Source organism: Accipiter gentilis, chromosome 8, assembly GCF_929443795.1.
Source record: "Accipiter gentilis chromosome 8, bAccGen1.1, whole genome shotgun sequence".
In the NCBI taxonomy this organism is placed as follows: domain Eukaryota; kingdom Metazoa; phylum Chordata; class Aves; order Accipitriformes; family Accipitridae; genus Astur; species Astur gentilis.
The window spans coordinates 9,039,974-9,064,705 of NC_064887.1; the positions used below are offsets into that span (position 1 = coordinate 9,039,974).

At 39.2% G+C, this 24,732-nt stretch overlaps 1 protein-coding gene across 6 annotated transcripts in view; it reads left to right on the top strand.

Moving 5' to 3' along the window:
- Positions 1 to 24,732, top strand: part of LOC126041974 (BEN domain-containing protein 5) — a 980,738-nt gene that overhangs the window by 584,148 nt on the left and 371,858 nt on the right. For 2 of the 6 annotated variants that reach the window (XM_049808425.1, XM_049808426.1), the window contains exons 7-9: positions 14,822 to 14,955; positions 16,669 to 17,044; positions 23,257 to 23,405. The exons of 1 other annotated variant lie outside the window; for it this stretch is intronic. In XM_049808425.1, coding sequence (XP_049664382.1) covers positions 14,822 to 14,955; positions 16,669 to 17,044; positions 23,257 to 23,405 — 659 coding nt within the window. Of the gene's footprint in view, positions 1 to 93; positions 490 to 14,821; positions 14,956 to 16,668; positions 17,045 to 23,256; positions 23,406 to 24,732 lie in introns of those variants that run through there. 3 more of the 6 variants (XM_049808429.1, XM_049808427.1, XM_049808431.1) reach the window with 3 other exon arrangements.

The following is a 24,732-nucleotide window of genomic DNA, read 5'->3' on the forward strand; positions in this document are numbered from 1 at the left end:
GGGGGGGGGGGGGGGCGGGGGGGGAGGAGGGGGGCTGCTCCTCCCGCGGCCCGCCGCCCGTCCCCGTTCCCCCCACCCGCCCCTTCGCGGCGCGGCAAGCCGACTCGCGGCGCTCCGCGTTGGATTGCTCGTGCCTTGCCCGGAGCTGGCGGCCGCCCGGCTGGCGGCGCGGCCAGGCGAGCTCAGCCGAGCGCAGAGGCGGATTTTGAGGAACAATAACAGAGCGGGGAGCGCGGGACCGGCGCGGCCGCCCCGCCCGCCGCACCATGTACGCCTTTGTGCGGTTCCTGGAGGACAACGTCTGCTACGCGCTGCCCGTCTCCTGCGTGCAGGACTTCAGCCCCACGTCCCAGCTCGACTTCGACAACCAGAAGGTCTACACGGTCTACCGCAACCCCGAGGAGGCGGCGGCGGAGGAGGACGACGAGAGCCCCGGCGAGTGGGGCGACCGCCTGCTGCTCCACAAGGCCCAGATCCTGGCGTTGGCAGGTGAGGGCGGGCCGGGGCCGGGGCCGGGCCGCGGGGGGGGAAGGTGGGGTGGGGCGGGCCGGGGGAAGCCCCAAATGCCGCCCCCTCCCCGCTGAGGGGGGGGAGGGAGGGGGAGGGGAGGGGGCGGCATCGCGCCGACACATGCTCAGAGCCCGGGCGGCACATGGCGGGCGGGGGGGCGCGCTGAGGCGGGAGGACGGAGGGCGGGTTGGGTTGGGTTGGGCTGGGTGTGTGGGGGGGCATCCCTTCTCACCCCTTCTCACCCCTTCTCACCCTCTCCCGGGGCACCGTGGGGCCTGAGCAGAGCGGCCACAGGCCCGGGAAGGGCTGAGGGGGTGGCGGCGGGGCGGGGGGAGGGGGGGTCCCACCGGGCGGTTGCTGCCGGGCAGGCAGCGCCGCGTTCCTGTGTGAACTGTGAGGCGTGGCGGCTCCTCCGGAGGGGTTTCTGAAATAACCGTGAGCCCACCCGCAGTAGTTAGTACCCATCGTTATACAGCGCGGGGGGAGGGGGGGGGAATCAGAAACTTCAAAAAAAAAAAAAAAAAAAAGTTGAGGTTTTCGTACACACTGTATTTATAGTGCATGGAGTCATTTATATACCTTTGCAGTTTGGCAGCATGTTGCCAAATTAAGAGAGGTGCTGGTTTGCGTCCGCTTTGTTAGTTTAAGTGACTTCACAAATTGGAAGGCAAGAGTGGAACCAGACCTTTAGGTATTACGCTTGTTAAGCTTGGTTTTGCTACATTTGCTTTCTTGTTTAACTTAGCAACATCTCTCTAGCTAAGAGGACCAATTAAAGTGTGTATTAATAAACCCACCCACATTTTGGCCATTTAAATGAGTTCAGCCCTCGTGAGAGAGTACTTCTGCTATGTGTCCCCACACCACAGCTCTTTGGCAGCACATTGCCTTGAAGACTTTCCCTAGTTTTCTTGCAGACTTTCCCTAGTTTTATTGCAGCCACACAAAACACCCTGCTGTAGTCAGAGTTGACATAGAAAGGAAGTTTGATGTTGTGTGTTGTTCGTAGCAAATTACTGGCTGGTGTGGACTTGCCCAATACGCTGTTGAAAGATGGCGACGACCGTTTGAAATGTCAGTCCGGGTAGCAGAGAGGACATTGGGTTCTGATCCTGACTTTCCTGCTGGGGGAGAAATACTGCTTGGCTGTTTCCCCAAACGTGGAATGGGCTTAAAAAACTCTGCTGTCTAGTATCAAGTTCTGAGAAGTTAACGCTGAGTTCTGATCTCTAAACAGAGTAACTTGGTGTTAAAGTCATGCGAAAGTAGTATTTTTTAATTTTATTGTTATTTTTGAAAATAAAAGTTCCTAAACCAGTTCTGCCTGGTGGTGGTCCTTTTTTGGTCCCTCACTCAGGCAGTGACTTTCACCATTATCCTCTTTCCAGTAGCAGCCATAAACAGATGACTGGAAAGAACAAGAAACAGGCAAACATGTATGTCATTCCCCTGTAAAGCTTTTCCAATTTCTGAATATTTGCAATTCCAGGAGTTCAGGAGAACTAATAAGATAGCCTGCCAGAGGAGTGGATTCTCCCGCTAAGTTTTTGTGGTCCTATGCCAGCCTGTGTTTTGTCTGTCCTGTCTACAGCAGAGGAGAATTGGTATGTGAAGTATTTCTTGCAAGTTACCCATCACATCCGTGGAGGCCAGCGGCGTCAGCGTTCAGGGTTTGCTTGGCCTCTTCTCAAGGGCATCCCGATTGGACTTCACTTTCCTCTTTCTCACTGGAGAACTGCAGCAGCAGTGCCCTTTCTGTTCCTCTTGTTCATCTCAACATAACTGTTTCAGAGCAATATTTAGTAGTAGGCATTTTGCTCACGTGTTGAGCCTACCAGGTTGCCTCAGTTTTCCAGCAGAAAGTGCACCTACTTTGTCAGTTCTCTTGTTCCAGACAGAGTCTGTACGTTCCTGGGAGAAGTGCACTTCTGTACGGTTTCCCTTTGTTTCATCTCACTTGAACCAGAACAAACCAATATATGCTGTTTCCTCCAGAGAACAAGACTTGTTACCTCTATTAGTGATTTGTACTAATTGCTCCCCAGAGATTTGAATTTCTACAGGACACTCTCCAGATAAGCCAGGAATAGAAAGAAACATACAGCTATCTTTATTACATCTGTCACATCTCAATATATCTGACTAGGTCTGTAATTTACATGCTTGGAAAACTTCTCACCTGAACACCAAATAAATCCTTACTTCTGTGCTTCTTTCCACCCTGCACCATGTAAAAATACCGTAATTGAATTAAATGTATGTTGTATACAAAAGGTTACTTACATTTAAAGATGTCACTTTCTCCCCAAAATTCTAATATTGGTGTTTGTTTTTATTATGGTTAAAAACCTTGGGGAGAAAAGCTGATCTTACAAGAAGACATCTTAGCACAGTTTTTGGTTTATAGTCACCAACTCTACTTTTACAGATTATGGCAACTTTTTATGGCAAACATTGCAACTCTGATGTTATGCAAACTGCTTATTTAGTTTAAAAAATAATTCTATGAGCCTGCAGTAATGTTTCACATACTAGTATAGAACTTTTCATTGTAAAGGATTCCAGCCTACCTTAGTAATAAGGTAAATTAGAGTTGATTTTATATATAAAATATACATAGTTGATTTTGAATTTGTTGGAAGGAACCCTTATCTGCACAAATTAGTACATCGGTGACTTTAAGGATTTACTGCTTTGGTCCAAGTATTCCCCATTAGGAACAGATTTCAGGATTAAAGTCATGGTACAGGTATTAAATTAAACAAACAACAAAAAATAATAAGGGGGGGAAAAGTAATCTTCTTTTTTTTCTTTGAGCCTCCACAGTAGTCCCTTACACGTTGAATGGTGCCCAATTTTCTTACACTGATTTAACAAGACTGCTCAAGTAAGCAGAGTTGTACCTATTTATATATATTTTCATGATCAAACACTGTCCACGCAGTGGGAGTTAATCATAGTCTAAGAAACAGATCCACTTGATATTCCTTTTTAGCGACCTAAAAAAAAAGGAGTAGAGGAAGAACACAGATACAAGACCTATATTAGAGTTGTGATTTTTTTCTTTTGAAAAGAGTTTTCCTTTCCTGTTATGTTTAAAGAAATTTAGATAGTTCTCAAGCTTTTACCCTTGAAAAGTAGGAGTTCACACAGGGATAAGTATGTGTTCATGCCCATAGTACCAAGTTTTATTTGGAGCGTTGGTTGTATGAAGAGTTCATGAAACACTTCAGAGAGTCTATAAGCAGTTCTTTAATCCTTTGTGTTAGGTTGGATGGTTGGAACCCTGTACGCTTGTGAGGCATATTATTGTTGCTGCAGAGGAGATAGCAGTGCTGTAAAGGTATCACAAATTTTAAAAGGAAAAACAAAAAGACGAAGTGTTCTGGGCATGCTCAGAACATCAAGTCATTCTGATAGTCTTGGTATGTTGAAGAGATAAATAGTCTTCTTTTGCATACTTCAGTAAGAAGTAATATGTAGTAGTGTTACAGCAGAGTGATAGATGAACTCTGAGAAGCTGTACGCTTTTCTTGCATCTGTGTGCGTATGGTTGGGAACTGCTGATAGTGGTGGTATGAGTTGGTCTGGCAACCTTTGACTTTTTCAAAAGTTAGCCAGAGACTCAAACCAGAAAGGTTAACCTCCAACTCGAGACAGTTCTAGACCTTTGAGCCATAGAAGGCATGTTAAAATGAATGTTTTGTGCCGTAACAAGTTCAACGTTTGGTTAACAGGCAACTGATGTTATGTAGTAATAAAGGAATAATTTTACTTACCTCTTGAATGGAAAATGCAGCTCAGCTGACTAGAGTTTCACTGTATAGCAGGTTTTTTGAGGTGGCATGTTAACTGGTCTGTCTTGTTGAGAATACAAACATAGTAGACGGTTTTTCAGGAGGAGTTTGAGTCTGTCTTTCTGATCATCCACACCCTTCCTTTTTTCTTCTTTTCTGTCCTCTTCTCAAAATGCTGAAAAGCTGTTTTTCTGGTCCCTCTTCTTGAACTATGTGTGCCACTTGAAACTTTTTCACGCTTGTCACTAGCAGAATTTTGCCTAGAAGCATGTGCACCTTACAGGAGCTAGCATGGTCCTTAGATGACCCTGTTGGAGCCTTTTCTTGCTTTGCAAAGTGATGAGTGTTAGGTGGGATGAACTGAGGTTCAGGCACTTTTTAAAGTTCACTCCCTCAGGCTATGTTTGTTAACAAGTTAATAGTGACTATCTTCTAATTGGAGGCATTCTTAACTGACTGCAGTAAATAATTGTTCTCTCTAGCTGCTGCCCTCAACATTTCCCACCCACGCAATCGTAACAAACCCATCTCCATCAGATTCTCACAGCAATTCCCTAGCTGCCACAGCAGATGTGTTAATACCTGTGTGCATTCATCTTCTTTCTTGCCCCTTTATAAAATGTTGTGCTTCCCTTCTTAGTAAAATAGATTAGGTGATTTTAAAAAATCTTCAAAAAGCCTGTACAGCTCATGGTGAAGTAATTTGCTGTGTATTTCAGAAACATGTAAAATTTCTGTTCCCACAACAATTTTAAATTAAATAATTCTAGGAATGAGTTTTGAGTAAGGTTGAGGGTGGATACACACTAAGAAGTTGAAGCAGGCTTCTTTGCTATAGATAGCTAATGCAGGAAAGACGCTTTGTCAAGTGCTGCAATAGGTGAAAATTTACAAGATGAGATCTTGGATTATATCAAGAGCATACAAAATTTAAGTCAGAAAGTGGTCTTGATGTGCAACACTAGCTTTAAGCTTTTATTGGTATTTCTGTAGTCTTATGCTGCTTTGTGTATTTTTTTCCTCCTTGCGCTATTCAGACAGCTTGGGGAGGTAGAACAGGTCATAGCTGTGGTCGCTGTGTACCCCTGCACCATCCTGTGTTCATGTGTAGTCCACATGTCTCGTTTCCTTTCCCAGGGCAGTCTGTGGACTGAATGAACTATTGTGGCAGGGACAGCATTTGCTAACTTCTTTGTTCCTAGAAAGCTCTAGGTCTGTCCCCTATCGTGATATGCAGCTCATATGGTGTGTGACAGGGACATGGGGAGAAATGGCACCAGGAAAAAAAAAAATCAAAACCCCTGCAACTGCTTCTTGGGTGATCCCAGGTGTTGCCCTGGGTAAAGGAAGTGCCAGGAGGAGGCTGTAGGAAACCTTCCAGTAGTGGTAGTGATTTCTCACAGGCTATTTTTAGTTTGTTTGTGGGGTTTTTTTGTTTGGTTGGTTGGTTGGTTGGGTTTTTTTGTCCTGGGATAGTTCTGGAGTACCTGTGGATGAGCTTGTGTGTCGCTGCCTTTGAGCAGCAAGTCCAGCTCTTCCTAACTTGCTATCTGTCTGCTGTACCTCTGCATCAGGTCTTGCGGCCACTGAAAGAAAGTAAGCCCAGCAGGTTAGGCAGTGCTGAAATAATCTTGTTCAAAATATGATTATTTTTTTTTTTACATGTTTTTTTAACTTTCTGCTGTGATATTTGAGGTGTATGGCCTACTTTGTCAGATACTTAACTGGCATGGTACTGTGTGTTGCCTTTTTTACCAGGTGAAAGATCTGGCTGTAGGGAGAGGTTCACCAAATCATTTTGCGTAACACTAACTACATCATACTCTTAAATATAATCCTGAATGCAAGTGTGGCAGTGTTCGTAAAAGAAATATTTACAGCTAAAGTTCACACTCATTTTGAGTTTGATCCATTTCTGGTTATTTGTAACTCTTTTAAGATGAAGGGTGGGGTTCCCCTTCCCGCCCCTTCTTCTAAATTCTACTGTAGGAGCATATCTGAGATAAGAAGGACTTAGGCACAATTTGGGGGTGTTTTTTTGTGTCATTTCTGTTTGTTCAGCATTGAAGTCTTAATATGGCACATTTGTGCAAAGCTTAAATCACAGTAGCAAAAAAATTTTGGAACTTTTAAAACTGGCTGGTAAGTAGCGGCTTAGAGTAACCCTTATGGTAGTGGTGATGGTTATATGTCATCAGCAGGATAAAGTGGCAGTAAAAAGGAATTAGAAAGCTGGGATTTATATGTGCAAGAAGATTTTACCCTTATATTTAGTTTTCTCTTTTCCTGTATCTCTGTGCTTATTCAGGAAATAAATATATTGGGTTTTTTGGTCTTAAACCCTTTTCAACTGACCTGCTTGTTCCTCAGTCACATTTGCTTTTTGCTTCACCCTAGTAGTCAGAAGTCACTTATTAATTTATTTTTATGACATAAAGACATACAGGTGACACACACTGTTGTTATTTCTCTTAGTCTTAGTACATATGTTGCATCGCATAACACTGCTTATGCTTGTATATGTTGCGTAAGCTTAACAACGATACAGTAAAAGTATGCATTTCAGGATGTTAATAAAATTGACTTCAAAGATAGTATGGTTACGGTAGCTATGGTAACTAACACTTACTAATTAAAATATGCTAAAATTCACAGAGGAGTGAAAAGGGGAAAAATGTAAGTTAATGTTTTTGTATTCATAATTTAACGGTAAACCATTTTTTTTCCCAGTGGATTGCCTAAGTGCCAGTCAGTCAATTATTTGCTTTTTTAAAAGAAACCTTTTAAAAATAGTAGAGGCTGAACCACATTGTAATTTTTGTATGTAAACTAAAAAAATGCATAAATCTACCCACTGTTTCATTAGCAAGCTCATTCCCTGGGCAGAGATAGTTGAGGAGGCTTCCTGGAGTGTTCCCTGTAGGCTGCTGCTTTATCTGCTTTATCTGCTGAATAGCTGGTAGGCGATATCTCCATGGGTTTGTGGCCTTTGTGATCATGAAGTCATAATCAGGGTTTGGTCCTAATATAATTTTACATGATTGACATAATTTTACCAGATCGACTGGTCAGGGCAGCCAGATTGACAAATTGTAGCTGTCATTGAGATTGATGATCTCTTTAAATGGACTTTTGAACTTTTAAAGAAAAAAATAGCTTTTATTATAAATAGTTTTTTATAAAATATTTATCATGTTCAAACTTTTGAAAAATAATTCCCATAGTTGAGTTTCATATGTAGGTACAGAGGAAGGATTTCAAGGATAGCATTTTAACATCCTACTTGTTTTCAGGGTTTCTTCTTTTTAATTAAATCCAAAACATAACACTATACCAGCTACTAGGAAGAAAATTAACTCTATCCCAGCTGAAACCAGGACAAATGATAATATTGTATTATTGTATTCGTTTCAGAAAGGATTAAGAGAGTTGTTCCATAATAGCTATAATCCTTTGTGTTCGACATGTTCAGAGTATTGTACAAATATTAACAAATCCACACAACACTTCAGTGGCTTGGATGGGGACAGTAAGATAGAAAGGTTGAGTTATTCAAGGTCACTATTTAAGTAAATATTGGATCCAGGATTAAAACTGTTCCCAGACTTGTAAAGAGCATGATTTCCTGTTTCTCAGCGTAATGTCTTGTCTTTACTTGATCATCCAGCTCCATCAGTTTCTATTGCAGCCAAGTACTCTTCTAAAACCACTAGAAGTTAAATGGGAGAGTTTTGCTGACAAAGAATAAAAGAATAATAATTATTTCTAGCTGTATTAGTTTTGAGCCATGTTGCTTTTAGTTAATACAAAGTCTCTTCAAAAATAATTAACTTTTGAATTAAGAAATAGATTTCATATTAATAATGGAAATTGAGAAAGAAGACTTATTTTTTTTCCTTGCAGCACAGGTCTGACTTACGTATGGGCTGATGCTCAGTAAGTCTAAACAATCTGCTGATAAATGATCACGTACAAAAGGAGAATGTTACAAAATATTTGAATGTCTTCATGTGCATTGGAAATTTGACTACAAATGGCGGTCTGTATCCATAACTCACTCCTAGCAGTATTAAACTGAATTTCTCTGTTGTTCCACTTAGGAAAAGGTGTGCATTTAGACCTCAACATTTGTTGCTTCAGTTGCTGGCATGGTAGGCAGGTAGGTAGGTAGGTAGGTTTTGTGAGAGCAGCAGCAGGTCCATGCTCTGTGAATTTACTTGTATTATTCTATTGAATATTAATGAGGGAGAGACAGTCTTGATGTAGGACTTCAGACAGAACTTAAGAGGTAAAAGTTGTTTATATAATCTGTCCTCTGCTTTTGTAGGAGTTTGGCTCCTTAATCTTTCTCTTCCTTCTTCAGTGCCTTTGTACAGAACAGGTGTGGCTTTCTCTCCATCATCAGTGAGCAGTCTTGATTCAGGCTTCTGGCACATCATCCTACTTACCCATCATCTCTAAACCTGTCAAGTGGTAGTTTAAGACCTTTCTATCCTGCCTTTTCCCAATTTGATTAAGAATTATTTTCACTCTCTTTCCTATTCTTTACACCTGATTGAAATTCACTTCACAAGATTTAACAGCCTTTTTGGCCAGTTCCTCAAGAGCATGTCTTCAACTTCACGTGTTTATTGGCCTTGCCTGTCACAGTGTTACTTGATATGTTATTCTTCCTTGACTTCTTTGCTCACTCTTCTTTTTGCTCTGAAGACATTCTTCTAGTCACTTGTTTGTGTGTTGTTGTCATTTTCTCTTTTTGGGGAAGTGCTGCAGGACTATTTAGTTAGTAAATTTTTGGGAAGTGATACTAGCCTGGGTGATGGCAACTCTCAGTTCTGTCTTTTTATTCCTAACTTTTCTCACTTAAATTTGTTGTCAGACTCCCTTTCTGACATCCTTTGCAGAAATCTTTTTCAGCTCATGCTTAGGATGGCCCAACATATTTTCCTACTGTTTTTGTCCATTTCTCTTGATTTTAGGGTGGGGAGGGGGGAATAAACTTTTCTGTCATTGCCAGCTCAGAACTCTTGCTGTCTCTTATGCTTCATCTCTTTTGTTGCTTACACCCAGCTTTACCTTTCTGTCCAACTAAATAGAGTTCGTGTAGTGTTTTCACTGTGCCTTATGTTCATTTCTGTAATCCTCTTTTTCTCTGTCCTTCCAACAAAGCTCTCCTCTAGCCTGCAAAAAAGGGCAAAACAAGATAGTAAATTATACTATCCAAATCGTGAATTGACTGTCCCAGCACCTGGTTGACCCCTCTTCTGCACACACCTCCTCCTTTAAGCATAAAGTTTGGTGGCACCGGTCCTCTTCAGACAACTTCTGCATTGCTACTGCTGTTTGTTATCCCGTGTTGTCTGTTACTGTCATTCTGATTTTTTTTCTTCTTTGGTAGTGCTCTTAATCTCAGAGTATTACTAGCTGAGGTTGTTTTATATAAGACAAGTATTTCTTCCTCTGTATCCTGAATATCTTCTGAGCCTGCAGGATCGTTACATTTTCTGAAATCTCTTCTGTTCTTCCTGTTAAAAGTCCTTCTTTAATGTTTGCATTGAATTAGCTGAGAAAGTAATTTATAATTATTTTTTTTTCCAGTTTCAAATAAACTAGGTGGTTTGGTGGTTTTTTTGTTTGGTGGTTTTTTGTTTTTTTTTTGGTAATACCATGCTGTTTTCCTTCTCAGTCACAGCAATATTGATTATTGTTTATTTGTGTTTAAGTGGCACTTAGGAATCCATGCCTTGTCATGCTTGGTGTGTGTATTTGCTTTGAAGCACCAAGTACACCTTTGTCTGCGGGTTTTTTCTTTGGTTCATAAGTGTCTTTTACTTCATGAACTGCAACCGATGCAAAACCTGCCAACGTAGGTAATGTTATTTGCTCTGTAGAAGCAACCTACAGTTGCTAAATCAGTAGCAAAGCAGTTCAGTGCAGCAGCGTGTGGGGAATCTTGTACAGGTGTTGTCCATATGTGTTGGGTATATGCCTGGAAATGGGAAGGGCAATGGTAAATTTTTTCATCTGTCAGTATATCACTTTTCACAAGGGCTGGAATTTTTTTGAAGGCTTAGGGGAAGGATGAATTTTGCTCAAGGTTCTTTCGTTTTATTACTGTAAGATTTATAGCATTGCCAAGCCCCTTATTTGGACTGATCCCAGACCTGCCATCCTTCATCCATTTGGAGTGCGGAGCCCTCTTCCTCTATTTTTCCAGCTTTTTCTCCAAAGGTGGGGAAAAAAAAAGTCAGCATTTGAACTAATTTTTGAAGAGATTAGTTTGTTCAGACCTTACTTCTAAATTAGAAGGTAAGGAATGTTTTAAGGAGACTTTGAGATTTCCATAGTTTTATTCTACATCCCATGATAGGGTTTTCAGTTTTAGAGCACTAATATATTTCTACTTGAATTTAACCACGTCGCTTCCTGCCCTGTTGAAGTCACTTTGCCTGCCTCAGTTCCCTGCTGCTGGAGTCTTAAAGCTACTACCTTTTGGCCTGGATCCACCCATCCTGACACTGAAACGAAGAAAACATTCCAGGAACAGTTTATCCTTTGCTAGCTGATACAGATTCTCTAATTCAGGGTTGCTTTTTTGGCTTTTCTTTCTTTCAGCACTGTTGAGGCCAAATGTCTTCCCAGCCGTTCTGAAATTTCTCAGCAGTTCCCTTCTTAGTACCCGAACAACTTTGGTAGGTGGCCGTATGGGGAGAGATGCTATCATGTGCACTGGCTCTTGAGCCCTGTACTTCAGTACCTTGTGGAGTTGACTGGCAAGATCTCTCCAAGGTCAGATGTTTTCCTGGAGTGCAGTTATTCCAACATGCTTTATTCTGTATATGGAATCACAGAATACTGTGTTCTCCGGCATTATGGCTGCTGTGCACAAAAGCAATTTTTCCTAATTTACATGTATCTTCCAGAATGTCCTTTCTTAAAGAACAGAGAGGATCAATGCTGTTCATTCTGGTATTGTGCTGCTACCCTGCGTATTTTGTTACAAGTACCTAATTAGGCGTGTTAAGTGCTAGTTCTCTGTAGCCAGTATCACTGAGCCACTTCTTCCATATGTAGGAAAAACAATAGACACAACTTCATGACAATCTGATCACAGTCACCTAAGGGAAGGTATAATTTTTAACTCGTAGCAAGGTTTAAATGACTGGAGACAAAGTCCAGACAAATGATTCAGGCCAGACAAATGATTCAGGTCTTTACAAAATGAGGCTCTGAGCTACAACGTTTCTAGGGCTGCCTTTCTCTCTCTTAGCATGTTCTGTAGCTTTAGGCACTGAATTGCAGCTTGCCCAGCCATTTGGTTCATATCCTGGTTTTCTTCTGGCTCAAAATTATGCGTGTTTTGCTCTTTGCTGGATTCTTCTTTTGTACCTGTCTTTTGTAGGCTGGCACAACAACAGACAGAGAGTCCTAAGAACAACTGCTCTAAATGCACATTCATGTTTCTCCTACCCCTCCCCCTGGTCTCTTCTCTCTCCCTCCCTCCCCTTCCCAAATTCCATTAATATTTGCAGAACAAGAGCCAGTACTCCAGCATTAGCCTCAAATTCAGAATGAGATTTTTCTGGCTTTATCTGCAGCTAATGCAGAAGACAACAGAGGTTAGAAATGCACTTTTTTTAAAAAAAAAAGAAAAACAAAAGGCCTTTTCATATCCAACACACTGGATGAATTGTGTTAGGTATAAACAGGCCTACAAAGTCTACAACGTATGTAAGAAAATATTATATGTATTGTTGTTGAAAGGCAGAGGAACATAAAATCATTTGCTCCTTGACTAAATTAAAAGTTCCTGAGCTTTAACTCAGTTTAAACTCATTTTCACTGTTGTTTCTTCAAATTTTGTGTGGGGAGAAGAGAGTTCGTTTCTTCAACATACTGGTTCATTTACAGGATAACCAGTAAAATCAGAAAGTCAAATGAAGAGATTTGCCAAACATTGGTTACACACCAACAATGTACAAACTAAGCATTTGTAAGGAGGTATATAAACAAACTTTTACCTTCCGTCCACCAGTGAAGTTTTGCAAACAAAAATTTCAAAGGCAAACTGAGAAATTGGGAGGGGAGTGGAGAGAATGAAGAATTCGGATGATTTGCATAGTTTTCTTTGACCCCAAACTAAGTAGTTTCTTTAATTTCTGTTGTTCAGTGCATAAAATATGTTCTTAACCTTTATAAATTGACTTAAGAATAAAAAAGCCAAAATCAAAAGATAACTATTTCTATTCTTTGAAATTGATTTCATTTTAATGTTGTTTTATTTGTTGGAAAATATTTGCCAACTTCCACTGTAGTCTGCTCATGCAGTTACTACTCTGTGAACCCTTTCCATCAGTGTTTCAAGACTTGCTTTTCCCTGGCCATGGGAAGGATGGCTAGTGTCCATTTCCAGTTTGCGTGGGGTTCTGGCTACTGGTGACCTCCACTAGTTGCCAGCAGACAATTTTAACTATGTGAAGTAATTGGATTGTGTCCATCTTGTTGTGAGACCAAGGGTTATTTCAGAGCACAGAAACTGATCTGCATTCTTTCAATGTAGAAGGAGTTCATCTGCACGTTCTGTGGAAGATGATTTGGCAAAGCATTCTGGAGGAGCTGGCTCTGCAGTATGCATGTGCTGCTCTTCCTCTAAGGAACTGTGAGAACATATTTTAGCAAATGATTCCCCAATCTATTGGATACCCCCAAATATATAGTCACCGAAAAGGTTGGGTTTGGTTTTTGGTTTTTTTTATTCAATGTGGATTTATTTATTCTTAAATTTCTATCCTTCCAAGAAGATACCAATACCCATCAGCCTGTCCTTTAGTCTGTAAATTTGTGGGTTTTTTCTAAGAATGGCTCTCTTATTTTATTCTCTGCTATCTGACAGTAGAATTGGGTTATCTCACTTTTCTGATGAACCTACATTTTCCAGATAAACGAAAACGTAGGGGTTTATTTTTCAAAACTGAAACAGTTGGCTTGCCTTTTTGTTTTACTGGGATAAGCATCCGTGATGCTCTGGGGAATGGAGAATGATCTAAAATAAGCCTAGCTGTTTTTTGTTGTTTATCTGTTTCTTTTTGCATCTGTCTTACTATTTATTGCTACCATCTGCATTTCATTTCAGGTTGTCTAATGTCTTATTCTGCATGTTCTGTGCCTATTCTCTTTACATAGCCTTGGGCTGTAATATCACCATTTGCCTACAAGAGATCCATTTCTATCTGTAACAAAATGAATTGCATTCATCTGTGTAATTCATTTCTAATGAATGCCTTGCTCCTCATTAAACAGTGATTTACCTTTGTTTCCCTTTTCTACACTGTCAACACTAACCATTTTGAGGTCCTGTGGAGAGATGCTAATTTGAGAAAGCAAAAGTCAATGCAACTAAGTACTCACAAGTGCCATCCTCATTGGCACTTTCAAAAATATTCATGGGACACTTTGAAATACAGTCTGCAAGTGAATGAGAAGACTTAAAGTGTTTTCTTACTCATAAGATTTCAGTGTACGAATATACCACTTTAAACGCATTTCTCCTTGTCAGTGTCTTGAACAGGTAGCCAAGCTTGTGAATCTTTTAAGACCTTGTCTGCTCTGCTGGGATTTTACAGATCACAGGCACATTTGGGGAGACTGCACTCTTGATACCCTGTCCCCTCTGCACCTTTTCAGGAATATTGAAGTATTTCAAACTTATTTTCAGAATAATGTTTTGAAATATTTAATCTTGATATGTGTTAGAATGTTTCAGACTTGAAAGTATTTTACTTCAAATTTTTTTTTAAGATTAAAAGATTAATTTAAGCATTCATTGGCTTTGTGTATCTAAAGAAAAAGGATTAGTACCATTAACTAATGAAATAGGGGTTGTATAGTAGTTTCATTACAGATTTGGTCCATACGCAAGTTTTCTGTAATACCCTTTTAACCTATCCTGCAGCATCCCCTTTTCCAGCCCTGCTCTTTGCAGAACAGCAGAATCTGCTGCATGTGCAAATACTGTACTGCTGACAGATGACGGTTAGAGTATAGGATGAATTACCAAGTTTATTTTCACTTTAAACCTAAGCAGAGTTTGAACTGTGGCAACAGATTATGAATATGAAAATACTGTTGATAAACATAATTTAATGCAATACAGACGTTTTTTAGAAAGTTGTTTTATTTACAGCATCTTTAACTCTTATTATAGTGATAGTACTAGCTACTCATTGAGACTTTTGATCACTCACATGAATTTAGTTCGGCATTTTACAATATTTATTCTTGTGTTTGGCCAGATTGATCCCTTGTTGAAACTCTAGAGTTGTCAGTGGGCATCAGTTGAGTTACGCTATGGATTAATTTGATCATAGTATTATGAGGGGATTGAAGCATGGGAAGTATTTTTGGTTTTTGGTTTTTGTTTTTTTTTTTTAACTGGTCTTGCCTAAGTCATGTAGTATTTGGAAGTAAGAACATTGATTAATATAACAAAATTTTATTTTTAATATACATTTTAGAGGACAAAACTGACCTTGAGAACAGTGTGATGCAGAAGAAAATTAAAATCCCCAAGCTCTCTCTCAATCACGTAGAAGAAGCTGGGGAGGTTACAGATTATGGGGAAGAAGATGTGGAGCTTAGACACAGTAAGGTACTGAAGTCTTTCCTTTTTTTTTTTCTTTTTTTTCCTTTCTTTTTTTTCTTTTTTCTTTTTTTTTTTTTCTTTTTTTTTTTCTTTTTTTTTGTTTTGTTTTGGAGATGCTTGGGGCATATACAGACGTCATAGCTTAAGAATTCCAGGCCTGCTTTTGATCCCCTTAAAACACTGTGTTTGGTGAAATTGGGTTAAATTGGGGGGGGTGGGGGGGTACAAGTTTTCAAAACCGGGTTTATATGCAATCGAACATTTTCCTGTTTATACCGTCTGCACAGTTTAATTGCCATTTGAGATTTTTGGAACAATACTCTTCTACTTTGGCCCAGAATGCTTTAAAAGTCACCAGTTCCATGAATGTCGAGCAGCTGTTCTTGGTGGCACTTGTGACCTATTGCACACTGCTTGTTTGGAATTGGAAGGGGTGCTCTGAGACTTCCCAACGACGGCAGTGGGCGAGAAGACAAACTGACAGGACTGCACCCCTCCATTATAACTGCTAGTTGCCTTTTTAGGTCCAGATGCCAGAAACCCCCTATGTAAATGTATTTACTTTTTGATATCAAATGATTTCTTTAAAAGTCTGCCAACCTTCAGAATAAAATACTGCTCTGTGGCTTCATGTGTTTTGCAGCTGCAGGAATGATACTAGTACATTTCTTTACAGTGGGCCAGCATTTTTTTTCTTTCTTTTTTAGAACATGCGTGGAACAGGCATGACATTAAATAATCTCATTTTCTGCCACATTACTCATGGATATTGTGGTATGGGAATTGATAGTGTCAGCTTCTTGTCTAACCTATGAGCTACATTTGCTTTCCTTGCAGTTGCTTGGAAGTTCAAATGCCTTTTCCATATTTGTCCAATAAAACTTAGTGACTTTTACCCATACTGTCACATTTTAATACCGCTATCCAGGCCCCAGAAAAGAGGTGTGCTTTAATTTGTAGGGTTTGTGCAGATGACTGAAGGTAAATTTCTGCTGAGAGTTCAAAGGACATGAAGCCTCTGCAATGCAGTACTAATATAGAAGGAATCAGTTGATGAGGGAGATGAGACTGGATGATCCATTCTGTCTCCAGCTTCTGTGTTTTCAATTCCCTTTCAGTGTTTGCTGATAGTGTTAACTCAGTCATTTGCATCAGGCAGTTGGGTGAACGTGCTAGAGGAATAGTCAGAGAAGGTTTTGTCTCCCAAAGTGTGGGAAGGACAAGCCCTCTGTTCACAAAACAGCTTTGTATGGTACACTGCTTTCATCTCTGATGTCATTACAGGTGATAAACGTAGCACATAGTTGATTCTTTCTCTTACTTAGCAGAAAATCAATTGCTCTCGGAAATCTAAATGTTAGGGGTAAACTTTAAAGGAAAAGAGATGCAGATCCACTTTTTTTTTTTTTTAAAAGAAATTATCTTTATATATGGAATTAAGTGACCTATATACACTAAGCTTGCAAGTGTTGCATAAATGCAGAAAGAAAGGCCTTTAACTGCCTCAGAAGTTTGTGTATGCATTTAGCTGAATTACACATGCATGATAGTTATGATGTATATCCACAAGAATCCGTTAGGCAAAACGTTTTTGCAGGCAGACTTTGTCTTGGTTTTTTTGGAAAACAAGAATATTAACGGTTCCCAAGTCTGTAGAATTTTAATTTTATTACATCTTGCTGCTCTCCTAATTTATTTATTTTTTATTGTAACACGCAGAGACAAGATGGGAGGAAACAAAGTGAAGGTACACACAAAAGCATTGAAGCAGTTGTTGCTCGCCTTGAAAAACAGAATGGGATGAGTCTCAGTAATACTTCCAGCCCTGAGGAGGCTTTTATGGAGACTTCGGAAGGCATGAACAACATGGACGATGCTGTAGTTCCTCGGATTCTGTATGAAGAATTGCTGAGGAGTTACCAACAGCAACAAGAAGAAATGAGACACATTCAACAGGAGCTTGAGAGAACGCGGAGACAGCTTGTGCAACAGGCAAAGAAGCTAAAGGAGTATGGGGCACTCGTGTCAGAAATGAAAGAGCTCAGAGACTTGAACAGGAGACTCCAGGATGTACTGCTTCTAAGACTAGGTAGTGGTAAGTGCCGGACTTAAATGGGACTAGTTTAATGAATTTTGCAAGTGTGATCAATAGTAATGGAAACATATTTGAAGAATAGCAGTGGTTGTTAAACTGGACATTGAATGTTAAAAGGGTTTTCTACTATGGCTGTACAATATGTGTCGAATTTGTATGCTATGTACGTCTGGGTTTTTCTTTAATGATAGTAGAGGTCTTTGTGCTGGTATGGTTGAATCAGAGTTCCATTTTAAGCAGCTGTATTTCAAAGAGTCTCTGACCTTCCAGTATATGCTGAAAAAGATAATAAAGCGTCATCTGCAAAATATACCAATATGTTCCAGTTTAAAACGAAAAGAAAGAAGAAAGAAAAGGCAGTGAAATGAATATTTGAGCTAAAACTATTTTATTCTTTTCAGTTAGGGATTTTGGTTATTGTTATGTAAGTGACTGTGTTACCTTCCATTTTCTGCCCTCTCTTCCCATTAGTAGCTCATTAGAATGTGATATATTCCTGAACTTCTTAGCAGTGGCTTTAAACAGCCATGCTACTTGAAAAATAATGGATTGTTAAAGACTAATTAAAAAAACTTTTTCTATTAGTGTCCCGTTTATCAACATTTGTTACAAAATGCAGGTTTGTGTAATTTGGATTTAAATTTTAAATATCTTTAGTCAATTGCTCATTTGTTTTGGTTTATAACAACTATTCAACCATTATGTTGGAATAAATGGGAAAAAAAGACAAAATAAAAAGTTCATCCTTTTCATCGAAGATGGTACCCTTGGAATACCTTCAAATATTTTACTAATTTGATATTTATTTGCTATTAGAATGTGGTACTGCTGTGTTGGAAGATTTGCTCGGTGACTGAAACTTGGTTAAAATTTGTGCATCCAAACTTAGCATGCTGTTTCTTATGTCTGCCTTTGTGTATTTGGAAACTTAATTTTTGCATGTAAATTGGATATTGGCTCTTCTACTTGTCTTGAACGAGTGCATGCAATTTGCATGTGGGTCTGAGTTACATTCACGTACAAACCTGAACCTGAGAGAGCATGTGCCTGTGCTGTAGCATGTGTTAAGGTGTGCCCGCAAGTTTGGAGCCAGGTTCTTGGAAGTAGCATCTGACGATTTAAACTGGGTGTTTGATTGTGAATGCTCATCATTGTTACACTGTGCATAATTAAAGTGTCATTACTTATTATAAACATTCTAGTTAAGTTTTTTAATAAAACTAAATAGGCAAGGTTTCCACAATCTGAAAAACACTATGTGGTTGGCAGTAGATTCCACTGAGCTTTCTAAAATTTTCCTTGGATGGAAAGATGTTTCTTCATCTGCAAGTAGTTAGCTGGAATTTATGTCAATGGAGCACCAGCCAGATGTTAGTAGGCAATGGGGCTGAACAGCGTAAAAATACCAATTTAGTTGGTAGTCTTGACAGCAGTTTGAGTGGTGAGACCAGCAATGAAATGACGACAGCTTCTGAATTCTGTCTTGTTTCTTTCACTTTAAGAAAGAAGGGATGCATTTTTTTTCACTTGAGCCGAATCAAGAAAGCTTGGAAGAAAAAGAAAAGAAAAAAAACCTCTTGGAAAAAATGCTGAATCTTCTCTAAATACTGAGCTTGAATTTCCATTGGTTCAGTCTGGTACCTGCTTGACAACTGAAAATAAGTCTCAATTACATTGAAGACAAGTTCTTTTAATTTAATCACATACCTGGACAAATACAAATTATAGTTAACTTCCAAAAAAATCCCGTGTTATTATTACTTGTATGGAACTTTTCATGGTTGACAAAGGTAGAATTTGGCCCTATGGGCTGTGTCCCTCACAGGGTGTGTGTTTCCTAACACTTGGTTGATTAACCACTGATAACTCTTGCCTTTTCTTGTAGCCTCATTCACAGTAGAGACACAACCAGATTCTAGGAAGATCAGTACAAAATTTATGAATTATTAGAAAGGGAGACATCTTCAACAAATTATAGATTAGGGAATCTGATGACAGTATGAAGAAGTGCTACTTTTAATCAAGAAAAAGATATGTAAAGACTTCTTTAGTCTTCCTTATTTTTCCAGCTTATAAATGAGGTATATTTGGATATATGAATAATCTGTGAAAGTTGTTGAGAAAATAGATTACATCCTGAATTCATCTTCAGTTGTTGCAGCGATCTCTTAAACTTAGAGTTTCAAATTACATGTAATTTATGTTATGCTGCACTTCTAGCAGGCTGGACTTAATGCAAACTAATTGCATTTCTGTTTCACCTTAGAGACTTCTGATTTCTTTGCATGATGTGACAGCTGTTTTGTGCTGATGAATTGCAGCTGTGGGAAACGCGTGCCTGTTGCCATTTTAAACTTGCAGATCAAATATAGAACAGCCTCTTGAGCTAAAATTCAGTCTCCTAATTTCCCATCAACATGTTGATTTCAGTGAGCAGCTAGAAGTCAACGTATTCTGCTTTAGACCTAGGCCTTCATCTCTGCTACTAAACTTGAGCCACTCCCGTGGGAAGAGTGAGGTTCTTAATCTTCCACATGGTGACCCTGAATTGCTCATGGTTTTAGAAGAACCTTGAAAGCAGATGTGACGAACGACCGTAGCAAAATCAGTACTGATCCATGGGGATATACTGAAGCTTCTTTATCATTTTGATACGCTGTTGCCCAACAGATCCCTGCCTGGAGGAGACAGGCGTTTGACCAGGGCTCTAGGGACCAAAGCAGTGGGGGACGGTGATGACTGTCATGGAAGAGGTTATGGTATCCCTCATCTGAGTTCCTGGAATAATGTGTGCAGCCAAAGCCTCTTTTCCCTTGCCTACTTTGGGATCAGGAAGACATGCGATCGTAGGCCTTTTCAGTTTATCTTTGTTCTGTTGCATCTGAAAACATGCTAATTTGCCCTGGTTTTATCAATAGAGAGTAAGGTGATTTAGAGAATTAAATCGCTGACTCTTCCCTGTAGGCCTAATTTTAAATAGTCCTTGGATTGCAAAAGATAAGAATTTCAGTAACTTCTTTAAAAAAAAGTAATAGTTGTCTCCAGGCTAAGATCTATGCAGTTTACTATGGTTATATATGGCCAGAAGTAGTGAAGTTGTACCAGGGATAATGTTTGGGTGTTGTTCACTCCCTGATAAATACCGCATTTTCATGTTGTATTGCTAAGAATTAGTGTTGCTCTAAAGTCAGGGAGTATATTCACTTTCATTCGTAAACATTCATTCATCGACACACGCAGTCTCTCAGGTGGTTATTTTTAATCCCAGTTTAATTCCAGTGATCCAGTTCACAGTGTCTTGGGACTGACACCAGAATAGGGAGAATGAAATGATATTTGTGTTTTAACATGTGTAAGGAATTACTATTATTCAGCTGTTCCAGATTCCTTTGGCTTTTTGATGTAAAAAAAGTCCAGGGTTTCTATCAACTACAAGTACGTGAAGTACCATATATGTAACTTTACTACTTCTCAGACTTCTGTTGTTTTCGTTCAAATTCTGGTAGACCATGTAGAAAAACAGCTTGCTGCTTACAAATATATATTGACCACTTTATCAGTTAATTTATTTCGGCTTGTTTACTAATTTTTGAGTAGCGCATAGCCTAAGATGCGTTTTTGAGGAAAAGAGGTAATGAAGGGAAGCCTTCTCCCTCTTCACCCTGAATTTGAAGTTGCTGGCCTCTCAGGTATTCTGGAAACTTTACAGTCAGGAGAAAGATTTTGCAATAAAACATTTGTTTCCTTTTTGCATTCTGAAGAATTGTCTTTATTTTTTATATTATCCTTATTACATAAATATTATCATTGTTAAGCCTTTAGAGAGTGGCATATATCTTTGATCATCTTTAAAATAAGACACAGAGCATGAGAGCTACAGAGAGAGGAAACTTTCAGAGTGTGGTGCGTGGTAAATTGGGCACACAACTCCCATTACCAGCAAGGCAGTAATGCAGGCTATATGTCTAATTCACAACATGCCAGGTTGAAAATGCAGTCTTTAGTAGATGGTGAAAGTAGCTGTGAAGATTACCTAGTTAGAGGCAGATTTCTGTTTGGGAAGAAAAAAAGTAGAATATAAGCGAAGACCTTTTAAAGGCTTTCTGTTGGTGACTTTTAAGTGAGCAGGTAAAGCTTGAATTGCAATAGAGGTTCTTCTGACCTCTTAGACCTATGGTTATTGTGGACTTTAATCAGCTGTTTTTCTTGGGCAACTCTGGAAACCAGACCCCAGCTATGTCTGTATATGACTATAAACAAAACAGTGAAAGACTTCCAAATAGCAACTAATAAAAGTGTTTAAACTGAGAACATTTCCTTCTAGGAAGAAGGTGGTTGTACTTGGGTGTCTTCCTCAAAGTGACTTTCAAAGTATAAGAAGACTCAAAATAGCACTTTGTTGAAGGATGTGTTCTTAAAGTAACAGCTAAAAGGTCACTTTTTGAGTTCACACTGGCAATTACGTTACTGCATCTGCTTGTTCAGGGGTGCCTACCCTGAGATGTGTGCAGACTTTGGGTGGCTTAATCAATCCAGGTCTTCCACTCAATCTGAATCAGTTTAGCAGTCTCAAGTTCAGAAAGTTTAGTTTGTCTTGGCTGTACTATTGCATATGCATGGTATTAGAGGTCCTTACTAAGATTACTATGAAATTATAATACAAACAGTATTTTTTTTGTGATTTCTCTGCACCATGCTTGCATTGCATATGGGTCTTAAGACACTTTTGGTGGCACTGCAGTATAGGAATGCCTGAGTTGTGGATACAACTTCTAGTTGTTGCTGAGCGTCAAGTAGCAGTCAGCTGAGAACATTTAGCTAGCTATGTAGGTGTAGAATAAGCTATAGGATAAATGTCAAAGGCTGACAATGGAGGAAATGCTGATATCACTGTATAATAATCTAAATGAAAGCACACAAAGGAGGAGGAATGAATGCTTTGCTTGTTCCAGGTACAGGAAATATTTAAGATACATGACTCGGGACATGAGTTCTGGTGCCAGCTTGACTTGCAGAGTTAGATCAATTCAGGCCTTGGTCTGTGTGCACAAACACTGAGGAAGGATGCTGAACCGTGACGGTGACCTGATTGTTGAATTGTCGTTTGTTGGAAGATGTCAAGGTTGGGCAACAGAGTGCTGCAGTGCTCTCAGCACCAGCCTGGTACAATATAGTTCTTACAAGTGGGTGAGTTTATCTTCATAGTTCATGGAAGTGGCTGATGACTGTGGTGTCCAGGGTCTAAGCTGGCAACCTTGCTGTGTTAACGAACCACCGTCCCTGCGTGGAACTTCAGTGACTGCTGGAGGTTCTTGTGATCCTAGAGACAGACACCAGAGACAATGATAGGCTTGGGGCCATAGCCTGTTCCTAGACTTCTGGTGTTACCGCTGTAATGAATGGAATAATGAAATCCAGTTCACAAATTATTTTATTTTGTTCTTCTTTTTAGGAACACTTTTTATTAATTTGATCTGGACAAGAAAAGTTGATGACTGACAAAATAATTATCCTCCTTTGAAGCCTCAAGCATATGCTTAGTCGTATTCTGTTTAATCTGTGCTTAATTTTTGTTGATTACATTAAAAATAAAAATCAGTGTATTGGATGGATTGGACAATCAAAATTCTAATTTATGTGGGTGTTTTTTAACCTTGGATACTTTTTCTATGCATGATACTTTAGCATAAGTAGCCTAAGCCTGTTTGCTTTGTAGCATTTCTGTAGATCCTCACTATTTTTAATATATGCCTGCTATATCTAAAGAGATTTCAAATTTCTATAAAATTTGTAATTCTATATGGATAATTTGTATAATTATCACAGTAAATTTTGCAGGTTTCCATGCAACTATATAGTAATTCTTATTTGAAGAATTACTATTGTTGCTTTTGGTTTATAATGTCAGTGTCATTTTAACATAATTTCCATAGCGTGCATTGAAGCTATCTTACCCGTACCTGTAATTGCCCATATGCTTTAAGGCTAAAATTAAACATTTAAATTAAAATTAAACATTTTAATGTTTATAAAGCAGAGTTCCTTACCCTGCTCTTATTTATTGACATTCAGAAGTAAGATTTTGGTTTAGACTCTTCCTAACTTTAAAATGAACATGACTAATGTGTTATTTTATGTTAACCATGCGTGATGAAGTGATTGATTTCATGTTCTCTGGGATAGCAGACAGCTCTCTTTTCTTAACTGTCTAGGACCTGCCATTGAGCTTGAAAAAGTAAAATCAGAATCAATTGAGCCCGAACCTGAGGTACAGAAGACCTTCAGTGAGGAAGCAAATACATCAACGTACTATCCTGCCCCTGTTCCAGTAATGGACAAGTATATTCTCGAGAATGGAAAGGTATTTTAAATTAAATATAGCATGAATAATTTGTAAATGTCCATCAGGTGATTTTATTGTGGAATTTTCATGATCTCGGGGGTTTTGCATGGTAGCAGCTTATACAAACTTCCTGAGTTTTCCTAAAGGTATGTTGAGGAAAATTATGAAATTACACAAATGTGAACAGCATAGAAAATTATTCTCAGTGATGAGAGCATTGAATGCTGTGCAATACAAGGAATGTAATTATTAAATATTTAGGCACAAGCAAATTGGCATAGTCTTCAATTGGTGACATACATAAATCCACCGAATATAGACCAAAGTCAATAACCCACATTATAAAGTTACATTAGCCTATTTAACAGAAATACTTTTCCCTAAAAGGTCTTTAATGTTTTTTAATGTGCTGTAGTCGTATCGCAGAGAAGTCTTCGTGTTTTGGTTGGAGTCCAGTAGATAATTATGAACCCTGGAATGAAAATGCACTCCCTTGAATCTGGTAGGAGCATTGCCACTGAATTGAGCTGATGTAATGCTACTTGCCTTATGAAGCTGTTGAAATACCATCTAGCTACAGTTTGCCAGAACCTGACTTATAGCCTTCCAGACTTCAGCACGTTTAACACATTGTCCACTCATCTACCAAGGCCTGCTTTTATAGCTGTTGCCATTATCATTAAATGAACATTGTTTTTCTTTTACAAAACCCTATGTCCTTCAGAATTGCCTATGCAGATCCTGTTTCTTAGGATATGTATGCATTTGATACCATAATGTGGGAACCTTTAATGAGGAAACCTCCACTTCAGCTTTGGCTTACAGTGTAATTACTGATGGAATAGCACAAAATACTACATTTTCAGATTTGTGTTACAAGATTGACTGCACAAGCGTCTATCGTTCTTGATGATGTATTTGACATAATTGTTGAGGACAAAATGTATCTGAAAAATAGTATAATCTTGGCAGTTTGACAAGTGTTTGGTTCAGATAGCTTTTCTTGCCTAATATATTTAACATATGTCATTTGCTTGTATATTTTGTGTATATTTGTGCAATGAAAACTTTGCATATATTACTGTGAGAGTTTGGTTTACCCCTTTTTTTCCCCGCTTAAAGTCTGTGGGATAGGGCACATCCTTTACTATTTGTATGCAGCTTTTCTTGCACCTTTATTTCTTCTGCCAGCTTCTTGGCACTTCTGTTGCTGAAGTTTTCTCTGTCTTTACAGATATCTCTTTAACTTTCTTTTTGTAATTTTGGTTTTTCTTTAAGTTTGCCTATTTACTGGGGCTTCAGCCAGCTCACATGCCAGAAATGTGAAGTAATAATGTATTTAGCG